Source organism: Oryctolagus cuniculus, chromosome 3 (assembly GCF_964237555.1).
Source record: "Oryctolagus cuniculus chromosome 3, mOryCun1.1, whole genome shotgun sequence".
Taxonomy (NCBI): domain Eukaryota; kingdom Metazoa; phylum Chordata; class Mammalia; order Lagomorpha; family Leporidae; genus Oryctolagus; species Oryctolagus cuniculus.
This window is the reverse complement of record NC_091434.1, coordinates 43,405,768-43,422,574: the sequence shown is the minus strand read 5'-3', so window position 1 is coordinate 43,422,574 and position 16,807 is coordinate 43,405,768. Positions and strand designations below refer to the sequence as shown.

The 16,807-nt window shown below is 38.7% G+C and overlaps 1 protein-coding gene across 1 annotated transcript in view; it reads right to left on the bottom strand.

The window, feature by feature from the left end:
• PGAP1 (post-GPI attachment to proteins inositol deacylase 1) overlaps window positions 1–16,807 on the bottom strand; it is a 77,482-nt gene that overhangs the window by 16,082 nt on the left and 44,593 nt on the right. Inside the window, exons 14-22 of the mRNA XM_002712363.5 lie at window positions 16,491–16,566; window positions 14,946–15,019; window positions 14,793–14,844; window positions 13,905–13,971; window positions 13,392–13,500; window positions 11,597–11,635; window positions 6,371–6,464; window positions 2,019–2,109; window positions 395–592 (exon numbers count right to left, since the gene is read on the bottom strand). Of these exons, the coding sequence (XP_002712409.2) occupies window positions 395–592; window positions 2,019–2,109; window positions 6,371–6,464; window positions 11,597–11,635; window positions 13,392–13,500; window positions 13,905–13,971; window positions 14,793–14,844; window positions 14,946–15,019; window positions 16,491–16,566 (800 nt within the window). The remainder of the gene's footprint in view (window positions 1–394; window positions 593–2,018; window positions 2,110–6,370; window positions 6,465–11,596; window positions 11,636–13,391; window positions 13,501–13,904; window positions 13,972–14,792; window positions 14,845–14,945; window positions 15,020–16,490; window positions 16,567–16,807) is intronic.

Genomic DNA, 16,807 nt, shown 5'->3' with positions numbered 1-16,807 from the left:
CAGACAATATTTCTGGAACTTTTATACATCTCATCTAATCTGATGCTAAGTATCTTGACTGAAGTCTTTTCCCTCAGGTTTGATTACAGAAGTCAGCATATAAAAGCACTGTCAGAGAAACAATTCCTCCTGGGAAAAATTTACAATAGTGAAATTTAAAAGTACCTTTGGTCAAACTTTTCGATTAATTCTTTACCGCTAAAGTAAAAATTAAATGTAGCATTTAATTTGCAATAAATGATTAGTTTTACCAAAGACATAACTTTGAACACTAACCCATACTTTTGCTAGTTATACATCTCTCCTTTATTGAAAATAATTTTAAGGTTTCACACTGGAACATAATGTTTTTAATTAGGAGCAGTAACAAAGCTTTGAGTCATTCATTTTTTACCTTTTCATAGCTAGCCACAATGATGAAAGGAGTTTCACAGATGTAGAAGAGACCAGGCCACTCCAATAGGCAGTACATGTTCCAAATAAAAAGAGAATCAAGGAGACAAGGGGGAAACACATGCTCTGACTAGTTAAGACAATGGCATCTAATTCTGGCAACATTAGTGCATCCCATAGTTCTTTAAACCATTTATACCTGTGGATAAAAGAAAACATAGAAGAAAAATTGTATAAATAAATAGATAAAACACAAATCCAACAATAGACAGTTAAGAATTAATGTTTGACCATTTACTAGAGCAATACTTAATGTATAATTATACTGAAACATGTTTCAATTCTCTGTAAATAATATGTCCTTTAATTTCCAAGTGAGCCTCCTAGTCTTCAAGGATCTGAGGCCTGAGTCTCAATATTGCATTTCTGACCTCCACTTACCCTTAAATAAATTGTTTTTTTCTTCAGCTAGAAAGCCAATAGTTAGTTGTAATGATAAAAGAAAAGATATCTAAGTAATTTTTTGAGTTTTTAAAATTTATTTATTTGAGAGGCAGAGACAGTGAGAGAGAGAGCTCTTATCTATGATTACTTCACAAAAATCCATAATGGCCAAGGCTGGGCCAGGCTAAAGGTGGGAGCCAGGAGTTGGGAGTTCAATCCATGTATCCCAAAAGCATTGCAGGAACCCAATTACTTGAGCTATCCCTGCAGCCTCCCAGGGTCTGCATTACCAGGAAGTTGGAGTTAGGAGCCAGAGCAAGGACTCCAAACAGCTCCTTAAGTAATTGTTCTTAGCCAAAAAACACAAAATGTGTTGGCCGGCGCCATGGCTCACTAGGCTAATCCTCTGCCTTTCGGTGCCAGCACACCGGGTTCTAGTCCTGGTCGGGGCGCCAGATTCTGTCCTGGTTGCCCCTCTTCCAGGCCAGCTCTCTGCTATGGCCAGGGAGTGCAGTGGAGGATGGCCCAAGTGCTTGGGCCCTGCACCCGCATGGGAAACCAGGAGAAGAACCTGGCTCCTGCCATCGGATCAGCGTGGTGCGCCGGCCGCAGCGCGCCAGCCGCGGCGGCCATTGGAGGGTGAACCAACGGCAAAGGAAGACCTTTCTCTCTGTCTCTCTCTCTCACTGTCCACTCTGCCTGTCAAAAATTAAAAAAAAAAATTTAAATTTAAAAAAAAAACACAAAATGTGAATAAATTAACAATGAAATGTTAAGCTGGGTAGAACGCTCTAAAATATACTTTGTATGCTAAGTAAGAGAAAGAGATCAGAGGAATTATTTCATCAATACCTCATAATTGTTTGTGTTTGTGAATTTGGAATAATATTTAAGGATCATGGACCATATATAGCCATTTGCAAATGTTAAATGTTTAGCATAAAATTTAAAATCCTCATTTAGCTTGATATATATATATACATATATGTAAATTATTTCTGAAATGATTATACTATGGAAATAAATCTTGATATACTTAAGCATTTTCCTAAGAAAAATTCCCATTTAAAGAAACAAGCCAATTGCCAAATCTATATGACAATTTATACTGCATTACACAATCAAGTATGTTTTCTATATTAACCAAAATTAAAATCATTATCATAAATAGTAAAACTTACCCCAAAAGAAACTTAACCATAATTACAAAAGGATCAACTTTGTAAGGTTTGGCTTCTTTATCCAACATAACAGCATACTCCAAGCAAGAACCTGGTGATTTAAAAAATTACATACAATAGAGAACTCACAATAATGAAGTATGAGATATATTATGTCCTATATCATCTATAAGAGCAACATATTTTATGACAGAGAAAGTAAGGGTCTTCATTACTATCATTACTAATCTTCTTGAAAGATTAAAAATTAGTGCAATTCAGTTGTTCTTTTATAAGGGTAAACACATTCAATCATTTGTGAAGCAAATCTGGGGTATCACAAAGCCCCTTGTGTGATTTTTTAAAAATGGCTTTACTGAGATATAATTCTCATACCATACAATTCATCCGTTTAAAGTATATATGAGCCAATGGTTTGTAGTATATTCACAGAACTGTACATTCATCAACACAATCAGTCATATCACATTTTATTTTATTTTTTTATATTTATTTATTTATTTGAAGGTCAGAGTTACACAGAGGAGAGGCAGGGAGAGGGAGAGGGAGAGAGGGGGAGGGGGAGAGAGGGGGAGGGGGAGAGAGAGAGAGAGAGAGAGGCCTTCCATCCGAGGTTCACTGCCCAACTGGCTGCAAGGGTTGGAACTGTGCCGATCCAAAGCCAGGAGCCAGGAGCTTCCTCCGGGTTTCCCATGCAGGTGCAGGGGCCCAAGGACTTGAACCATCTTCTACTGCTTTCCCAGGCCACAGCAGAGAGCTGGATGGGAAGTGGAGCAAACTGGGGCCTATATGGGATGCCGGCGCTTCAGGCCAGGACATTAACCCACTTTCCTGGGTGTTAACCCATTTTCATCACCTGTCTGGAGGCAACCACTAATCTACTCTCTGTCTCCATAGATATGCCTATTCTGAGCACTTCATCTAGATGGAATCATATCATGTGTGGCCCTTTGTGACTGGTACCTTTCACCTGGGATCTTTCATGGTTCATCCAAATTGTAACATATAACAGCACTTCATCCATTTTCATTGCCAAGTAACTTCTCCATTCATTAACTAGTGGACATTTGAGTAGCATCCACTTTTTAACTATTATAAAAAATACTCCTGTGAACATGTATGTATCCTTTCATTTCTCCTAGGTATATTCCTAGGAAGGGAGATGCTGAATTATGAGGCAACTCATCTGAAGAATCATCAGTTTTCCAAAGCAGCTTTACCATTTACATTCCTCCTAGCAATGGATAAGGGTTCCAATTCTCTCATAACCTTGTTAACACTTGTTACTATCATTTTTATTATAATATTTCTATGGGGTATGTTTAATAGTAATTTTTGATATGCACCCTTGGTATACAACTACCACTTTAACTTTTGAGATATAATCCTATACTTATATCTTCTAGAATAACATCAATTATTCCTGGAGTCTCAGTGGACTATCTAGATATAACTTCCATGTATTTAAAAATCAGTTATCAAGCCAGTTTAAACTGCGAATGATGTGTCTCTTTAAGACTTTCAAAACATGACGGACATTTATATTGCCAGAATAATTTTTTAATTAAAAAAGTTGAGTCTGGGAGAAATTACACTACATATTGAATCCCTCTTCCTGGAATATAGGTTAACTCGGGTTAAAATGAACAAACACTGAAGACAGACTTCAAGTTGTGTAAGTCATTGAAAGGTACCAGGTAGCTGAAGTACTCAGCCAGATGGAAATGGTGGATGTTTATGGACTGTTTATCTTTCTTTTTCTACTTCTTCTTCTTCTTCTTCTTTTTTGGAAAAGTAGACAGAGATCTCTCACTTACAGGTTTACTCTCCAAATGCCCACAACAACAGGTGTTAGGCAAGGCCCATGAACTCAATTTGGGTCTCCCACATGGGTGGCAGGAACCAACCACCTGAGCTTTTACCGACTACTGCCAGTGGTGTGCATTATCAGGAAGCTGCAATAGGGAGCCAGACCCAAGACTCAAACTCAGGTACTCTGACACAGGATGCAAACATACCAATCTGTATCTTAACCACTGTAGCAAATGCCCACTCTTATGGACTGCATATATACTTATTCTGGATACACTCTTTTTTCCTATCTCCAGCCTCCCCTGATTACTGTCCAAATATAACAAAAAAAGTTTTGGGTACAGGCAAATTGTCCTATTTGCTATGCGCTAGGGAGGACCTTGTCCATTGTACCACACATCCTGCATCTACCTTCACCTTCCTCTGGCTCTGGAGGGCTGAGTTCTTGGAACTAGCTTCTAGTAAGGTTAAGTACAGGGAGGCACTGGAAGAAAGGAAGGCAGGAAGAAATAAGGTCAGTGTATATATTTCTCCATTTTTCCCCAGCTGAGTCTCAGGCTGGCAGTGGATGCAATGTTCCCGTATCCAAGTCTGCGGCTCAGTAATGTTCCCCATTCCTACAGCTATCTAGGTTTTATCTCTATCTTGCCCTGGTACCTGGAAGTATGGTTCTGTCGCCAGTCCAATACTTTATCATCTCTTGTTGGTTTCCCTTAACCCTACACATACCTTTGAAATAGTCCCTTCATCAAAAAAATCTCAATTATTCCATTCAGCATGCCAGGACCTAACTGACACAGTTGATACAACCCAAATATTGTATTGAGTACCTACTGTGTGCTTGACACCACGTCACGCAGCAGGAATAGAATGAAGAGCAATGTGCCTTTGATGCGGCACTACATTTTAAGAAGTCCTCAGAATACACAACTTCAAATGCCATGGTAAAAAATACAGAAAACAAGTATGGCATTTTCTTAAGTATGTCTTAAAACACAGGATTCCAGAGCCTAGCAAACTTAGGAAGACATGGGCCACGAATTTTCAAGAAATTATCTGTCATAAGCAACATGTAGAATGAAAAAACAGGAATGAAGCATTGGTCCACCGAAAGCAGGAGAGAGAAGGGGGTTAGGAAGGAAGTAGGGAGGTAGGAAGGGAGAAGGCAAAGGAAGAAGGAACAAAAGGAACAGAGGGTCAGAATAGGGGAGTGCAGGGAAGAAAAGAGCTTGGAGGCAGGTAGAAGACACACACCAGGATGATATGAAGGAAATGAGGGAGTGGCAGCTTCCTAGGACAAATATACACAGTATGAAATATTCCTGCAGGAGCAAAAGATGGGTTAGAGTGGGTGGGAAAGAACCTGAATACCATCACGTACAAAGCTCTAATTACCAATATATGCAACATACAAAAGACAGAAGAACATATTAACTCCATTATGGGTAGCAAAATCTACACTCTAGTAAACTGGGGACTGGCGCTGTGGCGTAGCAGTTAAAGCCACCACCTGCAGCGCCAGCATCCCATATGGGCACTGGTTCAGGTCTTGGCTGCTCTACTTCCCATCCAGCTCTCGGCTATGGCCTGGGAAAGCAGCAGCAGATGGCCCAAGTCCTTGGGCCCCTGTGCCCACGTGAGAGACCCAGAAGAAGCTCCAGGCTCCTGGCTTTGGATTGGTGCAGCTCCAGCTGTTGTGGCCACCTGGGGAGTGAACCAGCGAATGGAAGACCTCTCTCTCTCTCTCTCTCTCTCTCTGCCTCTCCTTGTCTCTCTGTGTAACCCTGACTTTAAAATAAATAAACAAATCTTTTAAAAAATTAAAAACAAAAACAAAAAGAACACTTAGAAAAAAACTCAAGGAAACTCAAAAGTACAAAAAGCCCAATTTGTTTAATAAATTATAGGTAAGGAAAGATGGAGGTTGGAGCCTACAGTTTAAGGCGCTTAATGTTTAAACTTAATGATCAACTACAATGTATGGATCTTATTTGGAAACTGCTTAAATTATTTAAATCATTTGATACTATTAGGGAATTACTGTTATATTTTTTGGTATGTTTTCTGGTTAATATTTGTTCTCTTTTAAGACATAAATACTGGAAAAATTGTAATATGAAAAATTCATTGTTCAATCCCTATGTACTTTTTAAAAAGTTAATTTGTTTAGATTTAAAATAACTACTTTTTGCATTAAAAAAGACACTGACAGGAAAGTGAGAAGTTAAGCAAATATTAATAATTCTTACATCTTACCACCACAAACTCAAAGTCTCTGGACTTTCAGAGAAAAAAGAAATCTCAGTACTTTTTTTTTGCTTTTAACTAGTTTAAGATTGATGGTCGATAGGGTTTTGGAAAGTAAGTAAGATGCAGAGAAGACTGGTTATAAAATCACATGCACAAAATCACAGTAGTAGTTATAGCCAAGAATTCCCTTATTATAACTTCTAATTAAATACAATTAAATATACATACAAAACTAATAGTTTTCTACTTTTAATATTCATAAAAAAACATGAAATTATAAACATTCTTACCTGTTGAGAATAGAGAATATAACTGCCCTCCATATGCAAGAAGGATACTAGAGATGACATAAGCAGGCAGAGCTCCACCATGAAATCTAACTACCTAGAAAAGAGGCAAATCAATGGGAAACTTCTGAATATTCATATTGATGAAGTAAACGTACTTTCCTATGAAATAGTTTATTTTATGACTTTCTTGACACAGTCACAAAGATATTTCCAATTGTGTAAAAAATTCTATATAAAATAATTATTGAAAATATTCATATATACCATATTAGAAACATATCTCCATTTTTCATCAAAAGCATAACTGTGAAACATATGCTACAAATTTGCTTTCCAAGGCATATTTCCTGAGCACGTTATGTTCCAGGTACAATACGAAACACTGCATATGCATTATCTCATGCTCTCTTCCCATAATCCTTTAAGGTAGTTTTTATCCCTGCTTTACCACCACGGAAATTCAGGCATGGGAAGTGCTAGTAAGTTGCACAATTAAAAATGCAGCAGACTGAGGGGCCAGCATTGTGGTACAGCAGGGTAAGCCACTGTCTGCAACACCAGCATGCCATCTGAGTGTCAGTTCAATTCCTGGCTGCTCCACTTCCAATTCAGCACCCTGCTAATACTCCTGGGAAAACATTGGAAGATGGTCCAAGTGCTTGGACTCTGTCACCCACGTGGAAAACCCAGATGGAATTCTGGGCCTGGCCCAGCCCTGGCTGTTCTGGATATTTGGGGACTGAACCAACTGATGGAAGATATTCTGTCTCTCTCCTCTTTCTCTCTCTACAACTCTGCCTTCCAAACAAACAAATAAATATATAAATCTTTCAAAAAGAAATGTAATAGACTGGAGTAGGTTTTGTGGCACAATGGGTTAAACTACTGCTTGAGACAGATGAATACCATACCAAGTGCAAGTCCTAACTACTTCTCTTTTTGTCCCGCTCCCAACTAATGTGCCTAGGAGGCAGCATGAAGGAAGAACATTTATTTTTCAATGATTTTAGATTAACAACTCAATCACTACAAATGCTTTATTTGACACTTCAAAGTACACATCTTGGTCATGTAACACCAGTATATTCTTTAGAAAGAGTTCCACTTATGAACAAGATTGAGTCTGTCTTCTTCGGGTGCCTGAGTATATAGCACCAAGTTACCAGCATGAATTCTTCTCTTATAGTACAAGTCCTTTAACACTTCAGAATATTTTGTATTACTATCCATAATGCTGTTTTCCACCTTGTACTAACATTTCACCTTACCTTCATAATGTAGCACAAAAAATTTTAATGTTAACTTAGAATTTTATAATGTTGACAAATTTAATAATCACCATCTAATCGTCATTGGGTTATTATAAGGATCAAATGATGTAATGCATATAAAAATGCTTCTGATTTAATTTTTTTGACAGGCAGAGTGGACAGTGAGAGAGTGAGAGAGAGAGAGAGAGAGAGAGAGGAAGGTCTTCCTTTTTCCATTGGTTCACCCCCCAGTGGCCGCCGCGGCCAGTGCACCGCACTGATCCGAAGCCTGGAGCCAGGTGCTTCTCCTGGTCTCCCATGCAGGTGCAGAGCCCAAGGACTTGGGCCATCCTCCATTGCACTCCCAGGCCACAGCAGAGAGCTGGACAGGAAGAGGAGCGACTGGGACAGAATCTGGCACCCCGACCGGGACTAGAACCCGGTGTGCCGGTGCCGCAAGGCGGAGGATTAGCCTATTGAGCCGCGGAGCCGGCCCTGATTTAATTTTGAGTAGTGAGCTTTACTGTAATTACATTATAATGACTTTTTTTTTTTTAAAAAAAGAAAGATTTATGTAGTTGAAAAGGCAGAGAGCTAGAGGGAGGGACAGAAGGAGATCTTGCATCTGCTGGTTCATTTCCCAAATGGCCTCAAAGGCTAGGGGTTGAGCCAGGCACTCCACCCTGCTTTCCCACATGGCTATCAGGTGCCTATGCTCTTGGGCCATCTGCTGCCTTCCCAGGTGCATTAGCACAGAGTTGGATAGAAAGTGAAGCAGTGAGACTGCTGCTTCACCAGCTGGAACTGGTGCTGATATATGATGCAACTGTTGCAGAGGGCACCAGCCCCAGTATGATTTAAAGTAAAGAAATAAAATTATGGTATGCCTGAATGACAAAATGTAACAGTCCAAGAAATAAAATTGATAAAAGCTCTAAGATGGTGGCTGGCACCGTGGTGCACTAGTTTAATCCTCCACCTGCGGCGCTGGCATCCCATATGGGCGCCGGTTCAAGTCGCTGTTGCTCTTCTTCCAGTCCAGCTCTCTACTGTGACCTGGGAAAGCAGTGGAGGATGGCCCAAGTGCTTGGGCTCCTGCACCTGCATGGGAGACCAGGAGGAAACACCTGGCACCTGGCTTTGGACTGGTGCAGCCCCGGCAGTTGCAGCCACTTGGAGAGTGAACCAATGGAAGGAAGACCTTTCTGTCTCTCACACTGTCTGTAACTCTGCCTGTCAAATAAATAAATAAAAAAAATTTTTTTTGACAGGCAGAGTGGACAGTGAGAGAGAGAGACAGAGAGAAAGGTCTTCCTTTTGCCATTGGTTCACCCTCCAATGGCCGCTGCGGCCAGCACGCTGTGGCCGGCGCACCGTGCTGATCCAATGGCAGGAACCAGGTACTTATCCTGGTACCCCATGGGGTGCAGGGCCCAAGCACTTCGGCCATCCTCCACTGCACTCCCTGGCCACAGCAGAGAGCTGGCCTGGAAGAGGGGCAACCAGGACAGAATCCGGCACCCCGACCGGGACTAGAACCCGATGTGCCGGCGCCGCAAGGCAGAGGATTAGCCTAGTGAGCCACGGCGCCGGCCTAATAAATAAAATCTTTAAAAAAAAAAAAAACTATAAGAAATTTTACTAAATTTTAAACTCTGACTAACCAGTATTATCTTATTTATGTTGAATAATATCTGTAGTTCTAATTAATACATAATTTCTGTAGTATTATTTGCAAGTTATTTTCAACATTTATCTTTTTTTTTTTTACAAAAGACACTTGTTTTAATTTTAAAGATATTTACACCTTAGTATGTTTTTTAAATTTTATTTATTGAATATAAATTTCCAAAGTACAGCTTATGGATTACAATGGCTTTCCCCCCCCCCCCATAACTTCCCTCCCACCCGCAACCCTTCCCTTTCCCACTCCCTCTCCCAGGCATTCACATCAAGATTCATTTTCATTTCTCTTATATACAGAGATCAGTTTAGTATATATAAAGTAAAGATTTCAACAGTTTGCACCCAAATAGAAACACAAAGTGAACAATACTGTTTGAGTACTAGTTATAGCATTAAATCTCAATGTACAGCACATTAAGGACAGAGATCCTACATGAGGAGTAGGTGCACAGTGACTCCTGTTGTTGAATTAACAATTTGACACTCTTGTTTAAGGCGTCAGCAATCTCCAAAGGCTCCAGTCATGAGTTGCCAAGGCTATGGAAGCCTTTTGAGTTCACCGACTCTTATCATATTTAGACAAGGTCATAGTCAAAGTGGAAGTTCTCTCCTCCCTTCAGAGAAAGGTACCTCCTTCTTTGATGGCCCGTTCTTTCCACTGGGATCTCACTCGCAGAGATCTTTCATTTAGGTCATTTCACTTTTTTTTTTCCAGAGTGTCTTGGCTTTCCATGCCTGAAATACTCTCATGGGCTTTTCAGCTGGATCTGAATGCCTTAAGGGCTGCTTCTGAGGCCAGGGTACTGTTTAGGACATCCGTCATTCTATGGGTCTGCTGTGTATCCCGCTTCCCATGTTGGATCATTCTCTCCCTTTTTTGTTCTATCGGTTAGTATTTTCAGACACTAGTCTTGTTTATGTGATCCCTTTGATTCTTAGTCCTATCATTATGATCAATTGTGAACTGAAATTGATCACTTAGACTAGTGAGATGGCATTGGTACATGCCACCTTGATGGGATTGAATTGGAATCCCCTGGTATGTTTCTAACTCTACTGTTTGGGGCAAGTCAGCTTGAGCATGTCCCAAATTGTACATCCCTTCCCTCTCTTATTCCCACTCTTATATTTAACAGGGATCACTTTTCAGTTAAGTTTCAACACTGAAGAATAACTGTGTATTAATTACAGAATTCAACCAACAGTATTAAGTAGAACAGACAAAAAAAAATACTAAGAGGGATAACATATTAAGTTGTTCATCAACAGTCAGGGCAAGAGCTGATCAAGTCACTGTTTTTCATAGTGTTCATTTCACTTTAACAGGTTTGCTTTTTGGTGCTAGGTTAGTTGTCACCGATCAGGGAGAACATATGATATTTGTCCCTTTGGGACTGGCTTATTTCACTCAGCATAATGTTTTCCAGATCCCTCCATTTTGTTCAACATTTATCTTTTTTTTTTTTTTTTTTTTTTTTTTTTTTGACAGGCAGAGTGGACAGTGAGAGAGAGAGACAGAGAGAAAGGTCTTCCTTTGCCGTTCGTTCACCCTCCAATGGCCGCCGCGGTAGGCGCGCTGCGGCCGGCGCACCGCGCTGATCCGATGGCAGGAGCCAGGAGCCAGGTGCTTTTCCTGGTCTCCCATGGGGTGCAGGACCCAAGCACCTGGGCCATCCTCCACTGCACTCCCTGGCCACAGCAGAGGGCTGGCCTGGAAGAGGGGCAACCGGGACAGAATCCGGCGCCCCGACCGGGACTAGAACCCGGTGTGCCGGCGCCGCTAGGCGGAGGATTAGCCTAGTGAGCCGCGGCGCCGGCCTGTTCAACATTTATCTTTAAAAGATAAGATTATTCTTACCTTTCACAAGCTGAGCACGTACAACATAATAAATCTTTGAAAATGTTCATTTCTTATGACAGAGCCTATAGATTTTATTGTACTATGATCATACTGTAGTATGAGCAACATGAAGTCTTAATATGACATTCATTTAGGCAAAAAGATTAACTCTTGTGGGTAATCAGGTATCAGCTGACATTTCTAGATGTATCAAACATGAAAGCATTACCTTAAGGCAAAGTTTGGCCAACTTTGGCCTGTGGGCCAAGAATGGTTCCTATGTCTTATTAAACTAGAGGTAGAAAGAAAACAAAAAACAAAACAGCAGCTACAGCAACCAAAGAGATCGTATATGCTGTTAAATCAGATTACAGAGAAAGTTTATAATTCCTTCCTCACAGTATTTATTCACAAGGCAATAATCAACCAATAACCAGAAGTCTCTCTTACCTGTCCAAGTATTTGTGAAAAGGAAGTCTTAACTGTCACCTAGTTTAAAACAATGATTAAAAAAGGTTATTTTCTTTTAACTCCTCTAGTTCACATTTCATTAAACTGAGCACTTCTACACATTTTTGAGCATAATTAATTTTTATAATGATAAACCTAAAGATATTCAAAAGCTTAAATAGTTTTATCACTTAGCATGCATTCCCATATTCTAATTCATCAACAACTGGATAAATATTTTGGTATCTGTGGTAATCCATTACTAACTAAAATATTTAATTAATCTGAAGACGTTATTAACAGATCATGCCAGCTAAAGGAATTCAAGTAAATATATATAATACTTCAAAAAGAAATTCATACTAATTATATATGCCACAAACAAAGCTTTTTTGATAAAAAGAAGTCTTGGAAAAGGAAATAGATTTTTCTTAGGGAAGTTATAAAATGACTGCATTTTCTCAATATATGGGCTTATTGAAAAAATGCATTTGTAAAAACATGGACATTTTGAGATCACTGCAGAATATGGAGTAAATTATTAACAAAATTTTTAGTACTGTTTTAATGCTAGAAATAAGATACAAGTTAAAAACCATGTTAGCCCATTGTTAGAAACATAATGCAATCTAAATTCATCTAATTCAGATACAACTAAAATTTTGTTGTATGAACAGATTCTATTAATTTGACATCAATCCTAGAATACCCTAAGAAAATTAATTCTAATAAAGAATTCAAATATTTAAGCAAAAACAGAAGACTGCTCTGTTGCTACCATTGAAATACTACTTTAAGCATTTAAATTTGAAGTCACAGAACCTGATAATTTCTGAAATAGGGAGGGACTATTCATGAGATCTGTAAATAAACAAAATGTTACTCTCAATTCTGGTTCCTTCTCTTAGCATGAAGAGGTCCTCTTGCATTATAAAATAAACACAGTAGGTACAACTGCACATATTAATGGCAAATAGAGTTTAAATAATCAGTGAAAAAGAAGGAAGACCTGGTTTGTGTTCCAGGCTCATGATTTCAGGGTGGCCCAGCACCTTAAGCTAACCCAGGAGCAATGTAAACCAATATGCATCATGTCAATTACTGTGTAAAGCCAAGCCATTTGACTTCATGAGGTTCTTTGACTCATGAAAGATTCTGGATTTTGGGCCTCCAAACTTTCAAGGTTAATCTGAAGCCTCAATTTTTTTTTTTTTAATTTTCTAGTGTTTAAGATGGATACACTTTCAAATTGTCCAACTAAGGGTACAGTGAGATGGTGCTAATATGCACTAATGGAGAATTGTTAAAATGTTTTAAATGTCTATTACTTACATTTACTAACTTCCATAGTGCCATATCTGCAACTAATATAAAAATATTTCTAGCTTATGCTGAAACTAAATCTTACTTAAAGATTATACAGTCAACGGCCGGCGCCACGGCTCACTAGGCTAATCCTCTGCCTTGCGGCGCCAGCACACCGGGTTCTAGTCCCGGTTGGGGTGCCGGATTCTGTCCCGGTTGCCCCTCTTCCAGGCCAGCTCTCTGCTGTGGCCAGGGAGTGCAGTGGAGGATGGCCCAAGTGCTTGGGCCCTGCACCCCATGGGAGACCAGGAGAAGTACCTGGCTCCTGCCATCGGATCAGCACATTGCACTGGCTGCAGCGCACCAGCCACGGTGGCCATTGGAGGGTAAACCAATGGCAAAGGAAGACCTTTCTCTCTCTCTCTCACTGTCCACTCTGCCTGTCAAAAAAAAAAAAAAAAAAAAAAAAAAGATCATGCAGTCAACCTACCTCATACTGACAGTCTGATGATGTATACATTTTTAATAATGCCACATGGCTGTCATTTTCTGGTTGAGCAATATGAAGTTTCAGAGAAATTTCTGTGGAAGATGGAACCCTGAAGAGATAACTTAAATATCAATTGCCAAATACAAAATGCCATGGTCAAGTTAATCCTCAGCACAATAAAATGAAATAATGTAGATGAAGCTAGATATCAGATACACTATTATGAATGGCCATTTTTTCAATCATATCTCAAATGTTTCAACGCTCCCTCAAGCACACAAGGGTTGAGGGAGAGTGTGGAAAGATGTGCATATTTCAAGTATGTAAGGCTTAAGTACTATATTATTTAATAAGAATACTGTATACTATATTAAATTCTGTGCATGCTAAAGGATACATACATTTTTATCAAGAGGCATTTTAATAATTCATAGGATTTAAATAACTAAACTAAGCAGAATATCTATTTTTCAAAAATATCAAAATTGAAAGTAAATTCTTTCATATGCTTACTGTGCAATAGTTAGTGAATCTTCATAAGACCAGGGAATATGAAGTTTATAGATACTAGTTATTTCTTCTGTTAAAACAAAAAAGAACCAGGCATTATTAACCATGTATCACCCTAACTGTAACCTAAACTACTACAACACCTAACTAATCACACAATCACCCATTTAAAAAAATACTCAGTAACTAAGTATTTATCTTATATCACAATATAAAAAAAAGTTGAGAATTCCTAAAACAATGATTTAATTAGATATTCAGTATCTAAGCTAACTGGAAAGACACTAAACAGTTGAATCTGAATTACTATTACAACAAGACATACAGATATACAGTATTTTTGAAATGTGGATATTTTACCTGAAACAGATAAAGATATTTTACTCTTAAAGAGTTTCTGCTAAATCCCTTTCCTATTATTACCATTTTATTTTATTTCATAAAAAAAGTACTTTTAAAAGTAATATAGAGGCCGGCGCCATGGCTCACTTGGCTAATCCTCCGCCTGCGGCGCCGGCACCCCGGGTTCTAGTCCCGGCTGGGGCACCAGATTCTGTCCCGGTTGCTCCTCTTCCAGTCCAGCTCTCTGCTGTGGCCTGGAAGTGCAGTGGAGGATGGCCCAAGTGCTTGGGCCCTGCACCCCATGGGAGACCAGGAGGAAGTACCTGGCTCCCTTGGATCGGCGCAGCGCGCCGGCTGCAATGCATCAGCCGTAGCGGCCATTTTGGGGGTGAACCAACAGAAAAGGAAAACCTTGCTCGCTGCCTCTCTCTCTCTCTCTCTCACTGTCTAACTCTGTCTGTCCAAAAAAAAGTAATATAGAAAACTCAAGTGAAGACCTATTAATTCTTCAAATGACAATACTATTTATTTTTCAGAAAATACATTTACCTCTGACTCCTGAGCACTTGCTTACCACGTTGATCTTAAATGCTTGATAAATCTAAACAGAATTTGACCACAAAAAGAAAAGAAACAGAATTTAGTTGTTTGTTTAAACACAAAGTAAATTAAAATCTGTTTTGTTATAGTGAGGATAATAACCTGTCCGAAGTTCAGAAGCTCTATATTGTAGTACAGGCCGCTTGTATTTAAAACCACTTTCCTTGAAGATAATCCTATTGAATTAAAAATGTTATATTATTTAGACTATCAAAGACTCTTTCAAAATGTATTGATTGTTTAAATAACATTAAGAAGATGTCAACAGACTTTCTTTTATATTAAAAGTAGATTACAGGGCGCAGGCATTTAGCCCAGTGATCTAAGTCACCGACATCCCACACTGCATTACCTGGCTCGATTCCCAGCTCCAGCTCCTGATTCCAGCTTGCTGCTCATGCAGACCCCGAGAGACAACAGTAACATCTAAAGCAATTAGACTCCTGCCACCCATGCGGGAGACCTGGTTTGTGTTCCAGGCTCATGGTTTCAGGTGGCCCCGCACCAGCTAATACAGGTACTTGGAATGAGAATCAGTAGATAGGAGATCTTTCTCTGCCTCTCAAATAAATAACATTTTTTTTAAAAATGTATAATACCAGTAACTCTACTTGCTGGACCAGACAAACCAATGGGATGCTGAAATTAGTGGATGATTTTGGAGGAAAACAAGATATATACATGATCAAAATACCTTCTCAAAGATATTTATTAAGACAAAAGGAAACGCAGTAACTTTATAGTGGAGAAACCAAGCAGTCACCACCTTAACCAAGAGATCAAGATTCATATCACCAGCAATTACATATGTTAACATCATGTGTCTTCTGAAATTACACAGGGAAATGCATATCATTCCTATGGTATTCTTGGCAAAAACACACAGCCTCAATCTAATCACAAGAAAGCATTAGAGAGAACCAAACTGAAGAATATTCTACAAGATAAATAACCAGTACTCCTCAAAAGTTTCAAAGGTATGAAAGATAAGGCAAGGCTGAGGAACTATCACATATTAGAGGAGATGAAGGAGATATAATCAATAAATGCAATGTAGGACCCTCAGGGAGGAAGGACATCAGTGGAGAAATATGAAAACCAAAGAAAGCCTGTAGTTTAGGTAATAATATTGCACCAATGATAATTTCTTAAGTTTTAAAAAAATATATTGTGTTTATTTTGAAGAACATTAGGGAAAGTTGGGAGAAGAATAGAAAAAGAAACTTTGTACTCCTTTATAATTTTTCTGTAGTTCTAAAATGATTTCAAACTAAAAGAATAAAACATAAAAGAATATTTAGCGAAATCTTATAATTTTCATAATGCAGGTAGCATTTATATCATAATAAAAATTTTATTAAAAGGGCCAGTATTTAGTATAAATTTCACATAACACACATACACACACAATTATCTGCAAATACACTCCTGTGTGATTACACACACTCATTTTAAGGTTCACTTTTCAGAGAAGATCATTACTAGTCTAGTATCAAATGTGAATCAGGACATTAAACATCAGATGGTTACTTGAAATATATAGTATTTAACATTCCAAGGCTCTACTTTCCTGCAATTAACTGGAAAAATAAATCCACAGTTAAAAATAAAAGCGATTCTTAAGATTTCCAAAAATAAAGTACTTACCAAAGGAAAAGAGATGAGTTACAGGAAGCTGTATGGATCTTGTCTCTTTTTTAAAGAATTCACAATCTACAACAAACTGAGATAGAAAACAATGATTTATTGGAAACAAATAGAATTAAATTTATAGTAAAATATCTTCACTCCATGTTTCAGAAAAAAAGTCTATAAACCTTTGGAGAAAGGTTTCTTTGGAGAAAGTAACTATGATACTGTTAACTGTTTACACTTAGGCGGCAACAGGTTCCTCAAGGACAGATGCTTTGCTGAGAAACTTGCTAAATGAGCTTAACTTATTAACTTAAATTAATAGAGGGTCA